The sequence below is a fragment of the Rhamphochromis sp. 'chilingali' genome (genome assembly GCF_963969265.1).
Source record: "Rhamphochromis sp. 'chilingali' genome assembly, chromosome: 8".
In the NCBI taxonomy this organism is placed as follows: Eukaryota; Metazoa; Chordata; class Actinopteri; order Cichliformes; family Cichlidae; genus Rhamphochromis; species Rhamphochromis sp. 'chilingali'.
This window is the reverse complement of record NC_137935.1, coordinates 4909293-4927500: the sequence shown is the minus strand read 5'-3', so window position 1 is coordinate 4927500 and position 18208 is coordinate 4909293. Positions and strand designations below refer to the sequence as shown.

Genomic DNA, 18208 nt, shown 5'->3' with positions numbered 1-18208 from the left:
TGTAGGTTTACGGTACACGTCAGCTTTTAGATGTCCCCCATTACTGATGGAAATCTCACAGTCTAAGAAGGCTAACCTGCCACTTTTCATATCCTCCCTGGTGTGTCGGTCCACCGAGTTTATGTGATCCGTGAATTGTGGTACGTCCTGAGATTTGATTTTCACCCAGGTGTCATCCACATATCGGAACCAATGGCTTGGTGGTGTTCCAGGGTAGGATAGTGAAAATCAGTGGTCTTTGATCGGTGGGTTTTGGTCAGTGGTTGTTGATCAAAGGTCATGAGAATTTGCATAATTAAGATTAAGGAACTGACCTCCCAGCCCATTGTTCCTTCAGTGGGCTGGTTTCAGTCATTATGCAAATGTACTGTTTATAAGTTTGGGGAAACCTGCAGTCAGCTGAGACTGAAGTTACCTGGATGAGTGACGAAACGTTTCTCCCACAAAACGCTACGTCCAGATGAACACAATCAACTTTTTTGGAGATTTGTTTTGTTCTGTTTCTCAGCTTAGTATCGCTTTCTGGAGCGACGTCATCACTCTTCCGTTTTATTATTTCTTCAGTCATAACATGAGTCAGATGCCAGATGTGAATGGAACAGATGATGTAAATAGAGACCCACATCTGTCTCAAACACACATGTATCCCCCTTCTCGGGCTTAATTTTGTTTGATAAATTTGACACAGACTAAAACAAAATACATTTCCTGTGTGTTTTCTTTTCTTTTATATTCTTTTGTTGGTGTTACGGTTCACTTCACTTTCACTGCAGTCATTTTTTCTTTTTAAATTCAGCAAGTTAAAAAAATGTTTTTCATTCCTGCTTTTTAGTTTTAGTAAACTGTAGACACTGAGATCATGAACCGCTATAAATGATAAATGAATAATCCTCTTCCTGGAGAAACTTCGGCTCTGCTGCCAGGGGGCAGAAATCTCTATCACCTCATACCACACCTGCTTCTATTTGTTAAGATTTCTAATTATTAAACGCCCTGTTGTATCATATTAACATTTTATTCATCCATCTCTTTATTTGACCTCTTTGCTATTTTCTTTTTAACAGAACTCCTCGTTTTGTGTCTTTTAATGTAACAGTGCAACTCTGTACCATGTTTCGTTTTATTTAGATTCTCAACGTGGTTTTATTGTAAATTGTGTTTGATATTTTGGCCCTGGGACAGAATAAGTTCAAACCTTTCAGACAAGTATGTATTTTGTCTGTTTCATAACCTGGATGTTTTATTGTGAAAGTCTGGACCGGAAGCTCCGCGCTCTACCTCCGCGCAGCCTGACGCCGGTCGACGCTTCGCTCCCTCCATTCATTTCATTCGCACACAGTCGCATCCCAGCAGCGAGCCGAGCCCTCCCCTCCTGTTTCTCTCCGCCTGGAAAGATGGCTGCTCCGGCGGTGTTGAGGAGCTCCGGCCCGCCGCTCTGCCCGAGCTTCGCGGAGGTCTGCTCGTTCCTGGAGCGGTACGGAGCGGCGCTGGATCTGCCCGAGATGACTTTCCCGCAAATGGAGAGATATCTACGGGACACGACTACAGGTGAGAGCCCGGTTGATGGTAGTGTTGGTGGTGGTGGTGGTGGCGGTGGGGCGAAGAAGTGCTGGAAAGCTGCGACACTTGAAGCCAAAGAAGGGGGCCAACACCACCACAACAACCACCATCACCATCCTCGTCACGGTCGCGATGAAGATGACGAAAACTGGAGTGTGTGCGCCTGTGTGTGTGTCTATGGCCCAGCAGGACAGCATCACACCGAGAGTTTAGGCAGCTCAGATCGGCTGTGGCGTTTTTTCGGGTCCCGGTTAGAGCCACTTTTCTCCTCGCAGAAATCGAGTCCGACTCCCCAGTTTCCGAGGAAACGTTCGGGCAGCTGGAAAACACTGGCGTGCTAACATAGAGCTAGCAGACGCTCTGAATTTAACAGTTTGGACTCTGTGCTGAAGTTAGGTGAAAGAGACCGGGGGCACGACATTTGGCCCGGGGTCCCGCGGGGTTTTAGTTGATATCAGGTGACAGGTTATCGATGATTGTGTCGAGGTTGCTATTGATCCGCTCACGTTAAACTTGATGTGGGAGCCATGATGCAGCAGTGACCACACACACAGCCAACCAGCTCGCTCCGGAGCGCTGTCAGGTGTAATTTTTCACCGGCTGCCTCACTGGCAGGCGGGCTGAATTGACAGCAGTGTCCAGTAGGTTATTGGTGCTGTTTGTGTGTATGTATTACAGCTTTAGTGGCTATTTCAGACCGCTGTCACCGCACAGCGGCGACGTTAGCTGAAAACACTGGATGTTATTTTTTTGGCCGTTAGTGAAAGGCTGTTAAATGTGCGCATGCGCAGAAGGCGCAGATTCCAGCCATTGCTAACTAGTTAGCTTCAATTATTTCGTCAACTTTTAATAAAAGTAGAAGACTTACCGCTACACTTAACACACCACGTTAGGATTTAATAAACATCCATTTCAGGATTATATCTGTCGAATGAGTAGCTTTGTAAATCGCTTCTTCTTCGCTGGTGACTTTAAATGACCGTTAGATCTAGTGCTTACTAGCGTATAATTAGCCCATAGCGTTCAGATAAACATAAGAACTAAAATGTCCATGGTAGTCATCAGTAATGTATCCCTGATATTTTTGTTGAAATAAGTAATAACCATTACTAATCTGAATTCTAAATGTGATTCTGGGATTTTTTTTGTCAGTTTACCGTGCCAACAGAGAAAACTGGAATTTCCCCCAAATTTTGGAGTTGCGTAAAAGCCTCACACTAGACCACACAACGAGTCACAGGCGTTTAAGGACTTCCATAAAGCCCAGTTTAATATGTCTTAATGCTGGATTTGACCTAATCCCCATTCTTTTCTGAGTTCCCAAATAATAATAACAATAATGATAATAATATAATCATAATAAAGTTATAAATAGATTTAGTCTACACAAACGGTTAACAGAAGCAGAACCCAACAAACTAAATGTGAGACAAAGCATATTTTTTGTGGGGCAAAGTGGGACACGGTAATAGTGCTGAGAGGTAGTTTTAGAATTTAATATAGTATGTTATTCTGTATTTAACTGCAGCTAAAATATGGTTATTTGTATTTTTGTAATGCAGTCTTAGAAAGTCAAAAAGACACTGTGCTCTTAAAAGTTCACATATTCAGTTAAATGGAAAAAAATACAAATTATTCACAGACAAGGTGAAGTTATTACACCTACCCTACCATTTATTCATATTAAACTGTTAATAGCAACATGTTTAGAGCCACACACAGTTAACTATATTTAAATATATATTTAACTATAAAGTATTTATAACATAGAAAATAAGCAAACTATGGATTTTACAGGTTTAGTGTTGAAATGTGAAGAACATTCATGCTTATCGTGTTTGCTAAGCAAACACAGTAGACATGAATGGAAGCAAAAGTTTGTCGTTATGGTGTGATGTGAGTGTGCTGTTATTTTTGCTGATCATCTCTGTTTTTCAGCTGAGATGCACACAGATCTGCGCTTCTCTTTTTACGCCAAACATCTCTCCTGAGACTCACCTAACTTTTGTAAACTAGAGCCTGTCATTGTCTCAATATAATAATACAAAGATTATTTTACTTATTTGAGATCTGGAAAACTCTTCAGTTTCAGCAGCTAAGAAAATTAAAACCAAGTCAGTGAATAAGTACAAGTATTAGTATAGTTAAATAAAGTGTAATAAGTGGGCCCGGGGATTAAAAATGGTGTGGAATTCCACAGAAAGAGGAAAACCTGGTAACTGTACTCACATTCCACATTTAAAAAAAAATTAATCATTAACACTAAAAAAGGATCCAAGTTGAATTTGAGTAAGATAAAGGTCAACGGGATAGTAATAGCAAACTCTTTATTTTCCCTACAGAAATCGTGCTAATTAAACTTAGTACCGCTGACATAAAGCAACAACATCACTGTTGACTAAAATTTAATTGCTAAAAAAAAAGAAAAATAAACATCCTTAGATTGAGTCTTGGTAGTTTTATTGAGTCTGGGATGTCTGTGAGTTGTCTGCCTTTAGAGTGTGTTTTTATTTGTAATGTAATGATGATTAAACCAGTTAAATGTAGTCCCTGAAGAGTACTCGACCATATTTTAATGACCAAGTAAATGGTCCCTACTGTGACAGCAGGACATCTTTTCAAGCATGCAATGAAAATGAAATGGCCAAAATGAATGAAGCATTTCCACAGTTTAAATCCAGATATAATTTAAATATAGTTTAATGCTTACCTTCTTCAATCAATCTCAGATCTTCATTCTTTTATTTTTTTATTTAAATGTGTGATTCAGCATACCTCAAAGAATTAAACATTAAAAAGTGTGCTTTCTCTCCTGCAGCACCTGTCTCAGGTAAACTCGCTGATTAAATACTTCTGCCTTATTTGCAACTTTCTTGCGCCCCCTACTGGTGGCAGGATCTGTGACACAAACATACAGCATGGCTCTGACAGCAATAATAAAAAAGAATGAAATTAATAAAAACTAAACAGTTTCAAACGACAAAGACGTGAAGTGAAACGAGCCAAGCCACTCTTCAGACTAATGAAATAAAACTGTAATAATGTTTCATTTAGAATCTCAGTTTATGGCTTTTAACCCACTGATGTGATGGGCTGACAGTTGGCTGAAATATTCCCTGAAAATCAAGCATTTAGTCGACTAAGTAGCTGCCTTACTCATTTATTTTGTACCCGTGACACAGTAAATATTTATTAGTTGGACTGAGTTTCTGTGCAGAGGTGATAAGAAAAATGAAGCTGCCATATATGATAACTGGCCCAGTGAGCAGTGTATTTGTTCGGGTGAGCCTGGTTTTATCGCAGCTTTTGATAAAAATGAATTAAAAAGCCCCCCCTACATCTGAAGTGGTACATGCCAGTCAAAGGAGCTGTTTTTGTCTTTTCACAGTTTACAGGTGGTCCTGTTTAGATTGATATTCAGCTATGGTTGGTTGTTAGCATAAACTACAAATCTTCTTGCTTTTGATTTGTCTAAAGGATTTTTCTGCAGATATGGTTAGTGCATATTTCACCCTCTTAATAAAAAAATGGGAACATTTGTGTTAAACACTTTCTTTGGCTGCTGAGAAATAAAATAATTTAACAATTTGTCAACATGCCATAAGAATGTAAGCACTATCCGACAGTTTGTGAGTGACTGAGCTCAGAAATGGCACACAGAGAAGTGAGAGATCAGGTTCAGATACCAGAATAACACAGCGAGGCCACTTCAGTGGGGTGAATGTTTGTTGACACTGGTTCTGGAACATTACGATGAACTGTGTCGTGTTTCTGATCGCCCTGTCTGTGTTTTCCAGTTCCTAAACCACTCGTGGAGCTCCATGTGAAGCTGCTCAGGAAACTGGGGAGGTCTGTGTCTGCTGACCGCTGGGAAAAATACCTGGCTAAGGTGAGAGTTTGACATGAGCTCAGGAGTCAGGAAGGAAGGGTAACGTGTCAGTCAGTGGGTAAAGGGACGCAGTTAAAACTGAAAGCTTGATCCTAACAGAATCACTGTTTCTTGTAGGTCTGCCAGGAGTTGAATAGCACCTGGGCATGGGAGCTGGAACAGAAGGGCTACCAGGAGATGTCCATGGAGTGCAAGTCCAGCATCCTGAAAGTATGACACCCTACTTTAGTTTGTATAAAAGGCTGAAACTTCTCCAGACAAGGCGCTAACTACACTGATGTTCTCCACTCTTCAGTACCTCTGCGAGTGTCAGTTTGACGAAAACCTGAAGTTCAAAACGGCGGTCAACGACGAGGACCCGGAGAAGATGCGTCTGCAGCCTGTAGGTCGGGACCGGCAGGGCCTGATGTACTGGCTTCAGCTGGACCAGGAGCAGAACATCCGGCTGTACACGGAGGAGCAGGACGATCTGGACGGATCCACCTGGAAGTGCATCGTTAGGTTGTACTTTTGTGTCAAGCTAAAGTTATGTAGGTTGTCTCATGTTTGTCTTTCTGCTTACACTCTTATGTGCGCCCATCCTCTCAGGACTCGCAACGACCTGGCAGAGGCTCTGGAGCTGCTGAAGGCTCAGGTTGATCCAAACCACAATCAGGAACGAGACCAGAACCAGGCTGGATCCAGGAGTGCCAGCCCTGGACAGAAAGAAGCTGGTACGCTGGATTATTGAGTTTATATAGTTGAGTTTTAATCAGTGCACAGAGTAAATGGTAAATGGTTTGTATTTATATAGCGCTTTACTAGTCGCTTTACATAAAGCGCTTTACATATCCAGTCATCCACCCATTCACACACACATTCACACACTGGTGATGGCAAGCTACATTGTAGCCACAGCCACCCTGGGGCGCACTGACAGAGGCGAGGCTGCTGGACACTGGCGCCACCGGGCCCTCTGACCAGTAGGCAACGGGTGAAGTGTCTTGCCCAAGGACACAACGACCGAGACTGTCCAAGCCGGGGCTCGAACCGGCAACCTTCCGATTACAAGGTGAACTCCCAACTCTTGAGCCACAATCGGATAACAGAGGATTTGTAAATGCATGGTAGTAATAACCGTATAGTTTAAATGGAGTAAACCTTCAAAATCATTTGAAGGTTACACTTCATGTCTAAAAAAACATGCAACCAAAACCTGAGAGATTCCTGATTTAACAACAGCGAAACGATAACTTCCATTGAGGCAAAAATTATACTGAGTAATCTCAAATCCAACTAATACAGGTCAAAACAAATAATCTGAGTCCACAGCAGCTGATCTTTGTCTAAAAATGTATAAAATCCCGCATCTCACCACAAAAAAAAAAAAATTATTATTTGACCCTACAGAAGCAATTTTAACGGCAAAAATTGTTGAGATTTTTTCTGTCCTTTATAATAAACAAACGTTTGATTCAAACTATTGTATTTTTTTCATATTGATGCAGGGGATGAGACGATCAGAAGCACCAACCCTGAGGCCTCAAAGACTTCAGAGGACTATGCTGACAGCAAGAAGGTTGACCCTCAAAACAGAGAAAAACAAACCAGGCCAGGTATGTAGGTGAAAGAAACTGCCTCAGGTTTCCATCCACTATCCAAAACTAGCAAAACCATTAAAAGGACACACTAAATGCCCAACAAGGACATACAAAATGACCAAAACAAAATACGAGCAACCCGAAAGAGACTGAAGAATCAAAATGAGTTGCATCCATCCATCCATCGTCTTCCGCTTATCCTTGTCAGGGTTGCGGGGAGGCTGGAGTTTATCCCAGCTACCATAGGGCGAGAGACAGGGTGCACCCTGGACAGGTCGCCAGTCGCCAATTTACCTAACCAACCTAACTGCGTGCATCTTTAAAACCTTTTTTCTTTCTGCAGAGGTGAAGGAGGAGCTCACACCGCCGCCCATCAAGCAGGAAAACGCTGATGCTGAGGTGAAGGAGGAGAAGACGCTCCTCAAACCGTCTGTCTTTGATAACCGCGTGAGCACCATCACCACAGTCATCAAATCAGAATCGAGGGACGCCGACGCCCCCAGGAACACAGTGTCTGTTGTCATGGCGCCCGTGGCTAAACAGGAAGAGGAAGCGGAGCGAGCGGTCGTCAGGAGCAGCCAGCAGGCCAAGATACCACTGAAGAAGAGGGAGCTCAAGCTGGCAGAAAGCTTCCACAGCAATCACCTGAACAAGACCAACAGCAGCAGTATTATTGTCTGTAACCCGTCAGTGATCCACGCCAAGGACGGTCACGGAAGGGAGGCCAAGCTGTCTAACTCTTTAGTGCCCCCTGGTGGTTCATCTGCCTCGCAGCCGCATCTGGTCGTCAGCGCATCAAGGCTGGAACTCACCAATGGGAGAGCCTTGCTCCTGCCGCACAAAGATGGGCAAAATGGGGTAGTAGGTCAGGTGGTGGGTCACGTAGGAGTCATCCGCAGCCCATCTGAGCGTCACAGAGCGCCCGGTGCCAAGCAGCAGGAACAAAACGGGCCAAATTCAGACCTCCGGGACTTGAGAGCAGCGGAGGAACAACGTGAAGGGAGCCGGCAGTCAGTGTTGGTGAGGAAGGGCCTTACAGAAGGGGAGACACCAGCGGGAGCTGCCACTTCTTCTCCTCCCCCTCCTCCCCCTCCTCCTCATGCACTAACGGAGGCTCCGGCACCCACAAAAATGGACTCTGTTGGCGTTTCCTCGCTGTCTGAGAATGCAGAGGAACCCAAGAGGCAGACAGCAGAAAATGAGGGTAAAAACACCACAGACGAGCTGGACAAGGAGAAGAAAACTGGGCAGGATGATGAGAGGGAGGAGAGGAGCAGGGAGGTGTCTGTGTTCAGTGTGGCAGAGGGATTAAAAAAAGACGACCGAGTGAAGAATGAAAGAACTTTAGTACAAGCGGAGGCAGAATCGGGAAGCTCTGTTTCACCTCCGAAACTGGACCAACAGGATAAAAAGGACGACCAGGAGGAGGGCGTCAACGGTGGGTTAGCAGAGCAGAAAAAGGCAAAGGCCTCGGAGGAGCGGCAGGGACTGCTGGAGGAAGCCTCCTCTGAGCTCCAGAAGGAAGGAATCAGGCTAAAGATCAAGATTCCTCCCCACCGGAGAAACAAGCTGAAGGGGAAGGCGATGAAGGAGGAGGAGAAAGGGAGGGAGCTGGAGACGCAAGAGGAAGGGAGGCCGCTGAGGAGGTCTGCGAGGATCTGCAGGTATGTGTTCAGTAAAATCCACGAAGCTGGGGGATTACACAGTAATGTTTGTTTATTTTTGTCCATTATTCTCAGCTGCAGTCGGTTTGATTGTGACGATAAATTCATCCCATCTAAACCTCTTTTCTTGAAGATCATCTGCTTTGCCAACCTGCAGGCCAAGCTCGAAGGTGGCTGAGAGCCAGAAGAAGAACCCACAGAAAAAACATGCACTACCCACCAGAACGAGGGAAGAAGAGGAGGAGGATGAGGATGAAGAGGATGAAGAGGAGCAGAGCTCAGCTACGAAGAAAGACAAAAAAACTGAACCCGTCGAGCAGATAAGGAAGCGAAGGGTAACAGTTCCTGTCAGGTCATTTTTACCTTGTTGCTCTTTTTCTTCGTCTCTGTGACCATCTCGTTCTCCCTCTGGCTTTCTGTACTTCCAGGGTAAACGAAGGCACCGGCGCCCCCGGTGGTCAAACATACGCACAAAGAGGCGCAAACTTAATGAGGGAGGGGAGGTGGAGGACAGGGGGAGGAAACGGGGAGAGGAGGAGAGCGAAGGAGGGAGCGACTCAGAGGAGGAATCGTATAAATCCGAGGAGATTCCCAGCGAGGACGCCTGCACTCACTGCTGCCTGCCCAACCACCCCGAACTGGTGAGTGTGCGCTCGCGTGAGTGCTTACAGATACAGAGATGTCTGGACGCTGCGCCCGGTTCTGCTTTAGTCCTCATGACTTGAACTCATCATGAGAACATAAACGTGAGAGCTCATCCTCCAGGCTGTGCTGACACTAGAAGACACTTGTTTAAGGTGTCTGCGGTCTGTGTGCACACGTGTGTGGGAGTATAATCCTGACTTAATGCTCAGGAGTCTGAGTGGGAGGAAATCCAACATCCCAAAATCTTCTGCAAGTCTTTTTTTTTTGTTTTTTTTGGAGGATGGAGGCAGTTTTAGAAGCAGGTCAATGGGGGTGTGGTCAGCAGACCAGATGGTTGTAGCCAGAATGACGTCACTCATTAGTTTGTGACGCCCCGTTATCAAACTCCAACTTGAGCATTTTCACCATCATGCATCGTGTTTCCTTAAAGTCATTTCTAAAAATAATTTGAGGGTCTGTGTCTCTTTACTTTGAGTATATAGTTTTGTGCAGAACCTAAAATGCTGCTGAAACCTTTTCATTTTTTATTATGTTGTTTGTAAACTGTCACCAGTTCCAGCTGCACTCTGAAAGAATTCTGTAATAATGTCTAAATCACAGAGACACAAACAGAAACTCAGAGGCTGCAAAGCAGATGTTTGATAACTTTCTCTGAATAAAACCATAAATGATAGAAGCTGTCATCTCTGCTGGTTTGTGTGGAGTTTAATGTGTGTGTGTGTCTGTCCTTAGATCCTGCTGTGTGACTCCTGTGACAGTGGATACCACACTGCCTGTCTGCGGCCGCCTCTCATGTTGATCCCTGATGGAGAGTGGTTCTGTCCCCCCTGCCAACATGTAAGTGTGACACTGAGGGGATGGACTGATTCCGTCATGTCTGCTGATGAGAATATAACTCCCAAAGTCCTGTTTATGGTTCAGATAACTGACAGGAGGAAGCAGTTTTGTACTGATACTTGATGCTTGCTCACGAAGAGTGAGTATAAACGCCACATTAACAAGTTCCCAGTTAACAAAAGCCTGGATCCTTCCAGTGTAGCTTTGCATGAGTCACAGTTTGAAATAATTCTCCTTAATTCATCCTCACACTGAGGGCCTCAGTATGCCTGCCACACTGGTCACTCTGTATGCTGACTGTGGCAGCTACATACCAGTTTACCAGTGCTGGGGTGCGAGTACTCACTGTGTTGTTCACCACTCAGACAAAAGCTCCAGATCAGCTTTTGTAAAAGAGGAGAAGAATTAAAACTGGAAGAAAAGAAACCTCCCTCATTGTAACCTGAGACTCGCTGAGCTTCTGTGTCATTAACACTCGTGTCTTCAACCCGGCGTCGGCACAACGCAGCAGATCACAGAAATAAAGAGGCTAAAATGGCATCAGTCAGTTTGCACCAGCAGATGTGGCGATCGTAACGGCCCCATGAAACAAGCCCTTTTAACTCCACCCACTTTGAGACTTTGTTTCGATTGGCTGGCCCTCGTAAACAGAGCCTCCATGGTCACATCCTGAGCTGTGAACTTGAGATGACCATATAAGGAGGATCCGTGTTTGCTGACATCATACAGATCCAAGTGTAGAAAAAACTGTCTGGAACAAAGCATTTAAAGCAGGCTGAAGCTTTTTATTTGACACTGGGTCCACGTTTGTTATGAGTATCTGTCATAATGGTGTATGCTTGCCAGAAAATATGTAAAAGCATAGTAGTTTCACTTAGACCAGCCCATCTGCTTGGCTTACTGTGTAAACAGTTTAAAAGGGAGGTGAGGAAGATGAGTCGACATCAGTGTATAATTTATAGATCACAGAGTGACAGAGCTGCGGTGGTTTGTTTTTCCTCTGTTCAGAAATTGCTGTGTGAGAAACTGGAGGAACAACTGCAGAATCTGGACAGCGCTCTGAAGAAAAAGGAGAGAGCAGAGAGAAGGTACACACACACACACACACACACACACACACACACACACACGTTTGGATGAAAATGCTGCGATCAGCATTAAAAGTTTGACACAGCTTCTCTGTTCTTATCTGTCAGGAGGGAACGGCTGGTGTACGTAGGAATCAGTGTGGAGAACATCATCCCTGTGAGTACATGAAGAGCACGGCCTCTTCGTCACTTCATTGGAATGATGCTCCGCCCACTTCCTTTTGCCTCAGACTATGGAAATTAAATATCTGCATTTGTTAGAATTTTTCTCTTCACTGAAATGTTTGAAAAAAAAAATCAAAAGTGCCAAAAAACAAATGTAACAATCAAAGCTGTTACTAAGGTATGTGAGGCACAATCAACATGCAACAAACACGGCTTCTAGCTCCAGTGTCGCTGTTTTCTCCTGCTTTCACATAAACACTGTGTTTCATCTTCTGCATCTTAAATCTGTAGAAGTTTAGATTTTACTGTGGAGCATTTAAAAGAACGTTGTTTGGTGTCCTAGGAGGGAGATGAGGAGGAAGATGAGGAGGAAGAGGAGAAGTCTGCGAAGAAGAAGGATTCCAAAAAGAGCAAAAACCTCGGAAGGCGATCAACCAGGACCAGGAAGCACATCAGCTACAGGTGGGTGTCGCCTGGGGGTGTTCAAGGTGCTGGAGGAGGTTTTTACAGTTGACTCTCAGTTGTTGAAGTATAATATTTAAAAAAAACATAGAAAATCTTAGAACTACTTTTAGTTCAGTTTATCAACATAAACCGGCTGAAAATTCTGCCGTCATTGATTTACATTAATTGGGAGGCAATATGGTGGCTGTATTTATGCATCGTTCCAATGAGCAGAAGCCACGAAGACGACACCTTCGTGTGTGTCTGTGAGTTCTGGTGATGGGTGGAAGGGTTATGCTTCTGGCTGCTGACCTCTGCAAGCCACCAGGCTCTTATAACGCTGCCTGCAGGATGATTTAATGACCCGCACACGTGGGGGGAAAAAGTGAAATGACAGAAAGAGGCTTCAATCAGCTGTTTTGTTCCAGGTTTGATGACTTTGATGATGCCATTGATGAGGCCATAGAGGAGGACTTCAGGGACCTCTGTGGAGGTGAGTGGAGGAACTGCAGGCCCAGTAAGGCCTTCTTTTAGATCCCAGTTAAATACTCATTCACATGGTTTATATATCAAAGTGTCTTCATATGAATGTTATTCTCTTTTACATTCTTAGCACAGTTTTATTCTTTTGACTTTCAAATTTTGGATTATTTTAATCACTGTATGTACAAATACTTCAGACTGCATGTCTGGCAGTTTATGAGGGGCAGCCAATCATAAAAAAGCAGTTTTAAAGAGGGAGGAGCTTGTTTGAGACAGGAAGAGCTGAGGGGGTGCACTGAGGATGAACAGATGAAATAAATGAGAACATCCGGTCTGCTTTCATTTACTTTCACCCAAAGTCGATTTTTCAGCACTCACGTGCATTATTCTCGCTTCAGGAGCGGGGCGGGGCAAAGACCTCCCCACCAGCCTGTCAGAGGACGGGAAGGAGAGTCAGCGGCCAATTAGAAGCCAGACTCACGCTGCACGGAACAGGAAGAAGCGGAGACTGAACGACCTGGAGAGCGACAGCACGGCGGCGGAGAGCGAAGACGAGTTCATGCTCAGCAACAGGTGACACAGCGGGTTCTCTCCAGATTTCTCACTCATCTTGTTTGCCGGCTTATTTATCCCCCTCTTCCTCTCAACAGCTCAGAGGACGAAGATTTCGGCGCATCCGGAGCAGACGACGATGAAGAGGAGGAAGACGAAGACGCGGGCAGTGATGCCGGCAGCTGGGATAGCAAAACTCGCCCCAGACAGGCGCTGAGAGGAGTGGTTAAACACAGACCCGGCAGGAGCCGTGGGCGGGGCAGGAAGCGGCTGAGACGGCGGCGGAGACGCTCCTCCGACGAGGAAGAGGAGGAAAGCGAGGAAGAGATGGGTGAGACGGCAAGATTGATTGATTTTATTACAGACTGAGTTGTGTGTATTTAGTGGAATAAAGAAGTTTAACAGTAGATTAAATAAATATTAAGACAATTATCAGAAAACTATAAATATAGTTAATTATAACGACACATTTAACACAATCCTGGAGTCCTCTACTTTCCAGAACAGGGGAGATGTGAGATAGGCAGGCAGTGAGCAGCAGTTTGGCTTCATGCTGAGAAAGAGCTCTGCAGATGTAATGTTTGCTTTCAGGGTGTTGATGGAGAAGTTTAGAGAAGCTCAGAAGCAGCTGCGCTGTGTCTTTGTTGATCTGGAGAAAACAGATGATGGCGAGAAGCTGTGCTGCTGCATGAGGAAGCCAAGAGCGAAGTGAGGGTGATGCAGAACATGCACAAGTACAGAGAGGCAGTGGTCAGGTGTGCAGTGGGAGCGACGGATGGTTTAAAGGTGGAGGTGGGATTACATCGGGGGTCGGCTCTGAGTAGTTCTGCCTGACCTCATCTGTCAGCGGAGTTTCTGTGGACTGTGATCTGCGGGGAGAGCCGGGGAGGTTCAGATAGGAACAGATTACATGTGTGTGAGTGAGAGGGAGACAGATGGAAAGGTGTCTCAGTGCTGACTGATAACTAGTTCACTTGTTGGTTGTTGGTCTCTCAGACTCGGATCAGTTCAGCGACATGACGGACAGCAACAGTGACAAAAAAAGGCGGGGCCTGAGGCGGGGCCAGCGCCAACAAGTCAACTACCGTGAAACGTCGGAGTCGTCGGACGACTCGCGAGCCTCCGCCAACAAGGACAAGGTGAAGCGCCACGGCAGGCCTCGCAAGGAGCGTCTCTCCAGCGACTACAGCGACGGTCAGTCACCATCAGAGCGTAAAGGACGAGTTTTAATCAGCTCAGTCGCCCTTAAGGAGAAATCTGCTCGATGTTTTCCAGATTTATCTCCATAATGGGGAAAAAATGTCATATCTTACTTTATCCATCAGTAAGTCAGCAGGTGGTAGTATCATAACTATCAATAAGCAAATGTTTACCTTTTGTTGATTTTAGGAGTCATTGATTTTTGTTCATAATGACTTTTTCTGTCTTTTTTTCCTTCAGTGTCGGCTTCTTCCAGAGATTCAGAGGAGGACGATTATGAAGACGAGGAGGAGGATGACCAGAGGAGGAGAGTGAACAGGAGGAGGAGACATGAGGAAGACTTCCGGACAAGGAGGACGAGAGACAAGAGGAGGAGGAGGTACGAAGAGGACGAGGGAGAGAGAAGGAGGCGGCTGAAGAGGAGACTGCAGGAGGAAGAGGAGGCCGAGGAGGAGAGAGACAAGCGGAGGAGGTTAAAGAGAACACACAGAGAGGAAGAGGAGGACCTGGAGAAGATGGGGAGGGGGAAGAGGAGAGAGATCCTGTCGCAGCAGCGGCGCAAACGGCTCGCCCAGATGCTGAAGAAACGGCGGCCTTCGACGGACGAGGAGGAGGAGGAGGGCGAGGAGGACGACGACTCATATTCTGAGTCATCATCGGAGGAGGATCGTCCGGTCCGCAAAAGACTGAACCGCATCGACTCAGATGACGATGAAGAGGAGGACGAGGACGACGAGGATGGGAGACAGAAGACGGTGACCAAAAGATCTTCAACGGGGGAGAGGAGAGCTGACAGCGACGCTCAGGAAAAGGCGAGGGGCCGCAGCCTGTCTCCGCCAAACGGACATCGGACCTCCAGAGGCCCAGAGCCCAGAGACGCTGCAGGGTCGGGCAGGCAGGGCAGGCACAACGGTCCCTCACATCCGGAGGAGGGGGAGGGAGAGGAGGAGGAACAGAGGGACTCCCGAGACTCTGTCCAGAACAGTCTGCAGTCATGATGGCTGTGTGCGTGCACAACGCTCGCTTCTTTGTTCTGCTTTTTCTTTTCAAGCCTCCCGCCCACTGCCCGGATCTCACTCTGACTCACGTTCCTCACTCTTCTTCTTCGCCGTCGTGTTGTGTTAGAGCGCAATTGTCCACAGTTACACGCTGGAACAGAAACTCATGGTTACCCATTTTTATAGCGGGCAGGCGGGCGGAGCTGACGCCTCCCGGCAGCAGGATGGCTCCACCTCACCGTCCACCCGACAGGTCCGTGTGACACCATCACAGCTGGGGGCGGCGGTTCGTCTGTCGTGTATTTCATCTTAAAGCACTTCATCATTCTCATAGCACTTAATGAGCCGGCACCGAGGAGGGCGTCGGCATCAAAGCGAGCACTTTGGATCAGGTGACGGTCGGAGAAAACTCTCTCGAGGCTGAATATTTGTGGGTTTGAAGTGTCGCTTGGACAAAACTTTTATATATAAATATTAGGATTTAGAAAACTGGTTAATCATTATTTAATGATATTTTATAAAACAGTGATTCTCAGTGTGGGATGCAGAGCCGCAGTGAGCTACGAAGGAACTGCAGGTGGACGACGAAGTTAATTACACTAAATAAATGTAACTTTTCAAATTTCTAATGAAGTTAGAAATTAAATATTGACATTTAAAAATGAAACACCACTACTGAAAAAAAGCTGCCTGTTATGCCCCCAGAAAATGTAATTATTTGAGATAAAAATAATCAGAGCCTGCAGCTGGTCCATGAAACCGACACTTTCAGATAAAACTGAAAGTCGGATTAAACAGTTTGTGCTCCACAAAGATAATTTGGTTCTTCAAAGCAGCTCTAAGGTCAGATCTACACGGCTACACGTTCAGTGTAACCGACGATACATGATGTCCGGCTGTGATTGGTCGATTGTCTCGATCCTTCAGCGTTCCCGATTGAATCATTCACTCCAGTTAGTTCACATTGTTATTAATTTGCACAGATTTGTAGGAAAGAAAAAGGTCCTTAAACAGCTATGAATGACGTGAGCCGGCCGCCGGCCTTCATCGCCCTCTATAATCAGCTCATATTTTCACCTCCTTCCTCTTCTTTGCTTTTACCTGCCAGGCCTCAGTCACGAGCCTCATTCTAACCCAGCAAAACAAGACATCTCTCAGTACAAACTGAGTTTTTGCAGTGATGATTTTGTCCTCCGCTGGGATTTGGGAGGATTTTTTTAAAAAGTCCTGAGGTTAGGGTGACGGAGAGCTCCAGGGGTTAAAGGTCACAAAGCATCATCTGCTCTGTGATCTGTTTATTAAAAGCTCAACAGAAAAAGTTGACTTTTGCCCTAATGTGAGAGTTTATGACTGAAGAGGGAACGTCTGCCGTTTCATTTTGTGTTACCTTAAACTGTTCGTGCTGTCTGTGAACACTGACTGTGCTAATCCAGGCTTTGAGGAACCAAATAAATCAGATTTCTGTTACCGGGTTTAACCGATCCTGGAACTTTTTTAATCGTCCGGAGGTCCCGGCGCTGAAAAGTTTTTTAGAAGTTGTTGTAAATATAGACTCTGAATCTGTAGCGAGCTCCGTCTCCACGTCACCGCTTCGGATCCAAAGTGTCTGGCTTCCTCTCGTCCTCGTGCCGGCGCGTTCGCTGTACATACTCTGCCTGTTCCTTGTAAGATAATAGACGTTCTGTTCTCTTAGTCCTCTTGTAAAATATAGTGTTATATTTTCTATACGAAGGAGAGGAGGAGAGATGCTGCTGCGAGCGACCTGCAGATCGACCGGCGACCAGCGGTTTTTGTTTCCGCAGCGGAGTTCCATCAGAGCAGCGTGGAGCCCGTTCACCAGTAAAACCCCGTCTCACGGCTCAGTCCCGCCCCGCGTCTCCGGAGCGTTTTAACAGTTTGAACGCCTCGTTTTAAGGAGGAACAAATCTTCATTTCTGACCGAGGCTCAGGGGAGGAAAACGAACACCGATCACTAATCAGAGTTTTGTTCCGTCAGCTTCTGTTTAACCGTCGCACACAGTCGAATCACTGTCAGGGCTTTAACCTGCTGTTAATGAAAAGAGGCTCCATTTATCTTTAAATTTCCACCAAGCTCACCTTTAAAAGTTGGACTCAAACATTTCCGCTGACCTTACCGAGACTTTTTTTTGGCACTGAAAAGTTTTTCTTTAGAGTTCAGATGATGATTAAACTTCAGGCCTGCGTTTATCAAACTACTCAGAGTTCACCTCAAAATGCTCTTAGAGGTGTAAAAACGTTTAGAGCAGCTGTTTTTGGATACTTTAAAATCATTTAATTTTACTCAAATACTAAATATAATTCAGTGTAATATAGTTATAATGCATAATTATATCAACAGGAGGAAATACATGGAAAAGTACAAACCCAGTCAACATGTTTGTTTTTTTATGCATTAGTATATTATTGTTTCCTCACAGCCATCACGATGAATCTGCTTTGAGACCTTATAAATGGCTGATGGCTCACAGCGGGCCTGTTCTGCATGATTCAAAGTTCATAATAATCTGTATTCATCTGGCACTGGGCCTCAGTTCAGCTCCAGTATCTGAAATGAGCTGTCTTTGCCCCGCCCACTTTAAGTTTCTTCTGATTGGCTGCCCATCGTGAATGGCATGTGGGTGGGGCATCTCTGCCACAGATGACCATATGAGGGATATCCTCTCTCTGTAACATTATACAGATTATCCATTTCTCTTTAAGTGGTTTGATAAATTCAGCCCTGATGATTCGGTTCTGATTGGATGATTTCATGATTTCAGCTTTGAATATTTTTTAAGGTGTGATGTGTAAAAACTACACAGGCCACTGAGTCCGCTTCCATCATGACAGACGCAAACCTGAGCGTTAATACTGACTCACAGAAAACAAGGCGCCTGTCTGAGCAAAGCTACTTCTTGTCAGGTTGGACGTTACAGTCAGAGGCAGGAGCGGTCATGCTCAGAACAAGGCTAACGTCGCAGCTGTTACATCTTTACGTTGTGCTGTTAACTTTTATTAGTATTTCTAAACTGACAGTTTTACAAACAGCACCCTTTAAAGGTGCTTTTTGTAATGACCCTCTGCTACATGTAACTAAACTTCA

General features: G+C 45.3%; 1 protein-coding gene across 3 annotated transcripts; it reads left to right on the top strand.

Annotated features, from left to right (window-relative positions):
* Window positions 1-1313: 1313 nt before the first annotated feature.
* On the top strand, window positions 1314-16910 carry rsf1a (remodeling and spacing factor 1a). 3 transcript variants are annotated; one of them, XR_013972406.1, is made up of 19 exons: window positions 1314-1548; window positions 5358-5449; window positions 5567-5659; window positions 5745-5950; window positions 6038-6162; window positions 6937-7044; window positions 7373-8693; window positions 8827-9028; window positions 9122-9334; window positions 10071-10175; window positions 11184-11263; window positions 11372-11420; window positions 11772-11890; window positions 12301-12365; window positions 12754-12928; window positions 13006-13238; window positions 13904-14101; window positions 14348-15358; window positions 16838-16910. XR_013972406.1 is itself a non-coding variant. In XM_080888622.1 (18 exons), the coding sequence occupies exons 1-18, from the start codon at window positions 1395-1397 to the stop codon at window positions 15103-15105; spliced, it is 4296 nt and encodes a 1431-aa protein (XP_080744748.1). In that variant the 5' UTR covers window positions 1314-1394; the 3' UTR covers window positions 15106-16910. The 3 variants fall into 3 exon arrangements, 2 of the variants coding, with proteins under 2 accessions (XP_080744748.1, XP_080744749.1); XM_080888622.1 differs by having other exon boundaries at window positions 14348-16910; XM_080888623.1 differs by having other exon boundaries at window positions 1315-1548; window positions 8851-9028; window positions 14348-16910.
* Window positions 16911-18208: the final 1298 nt, after the last annotated feature.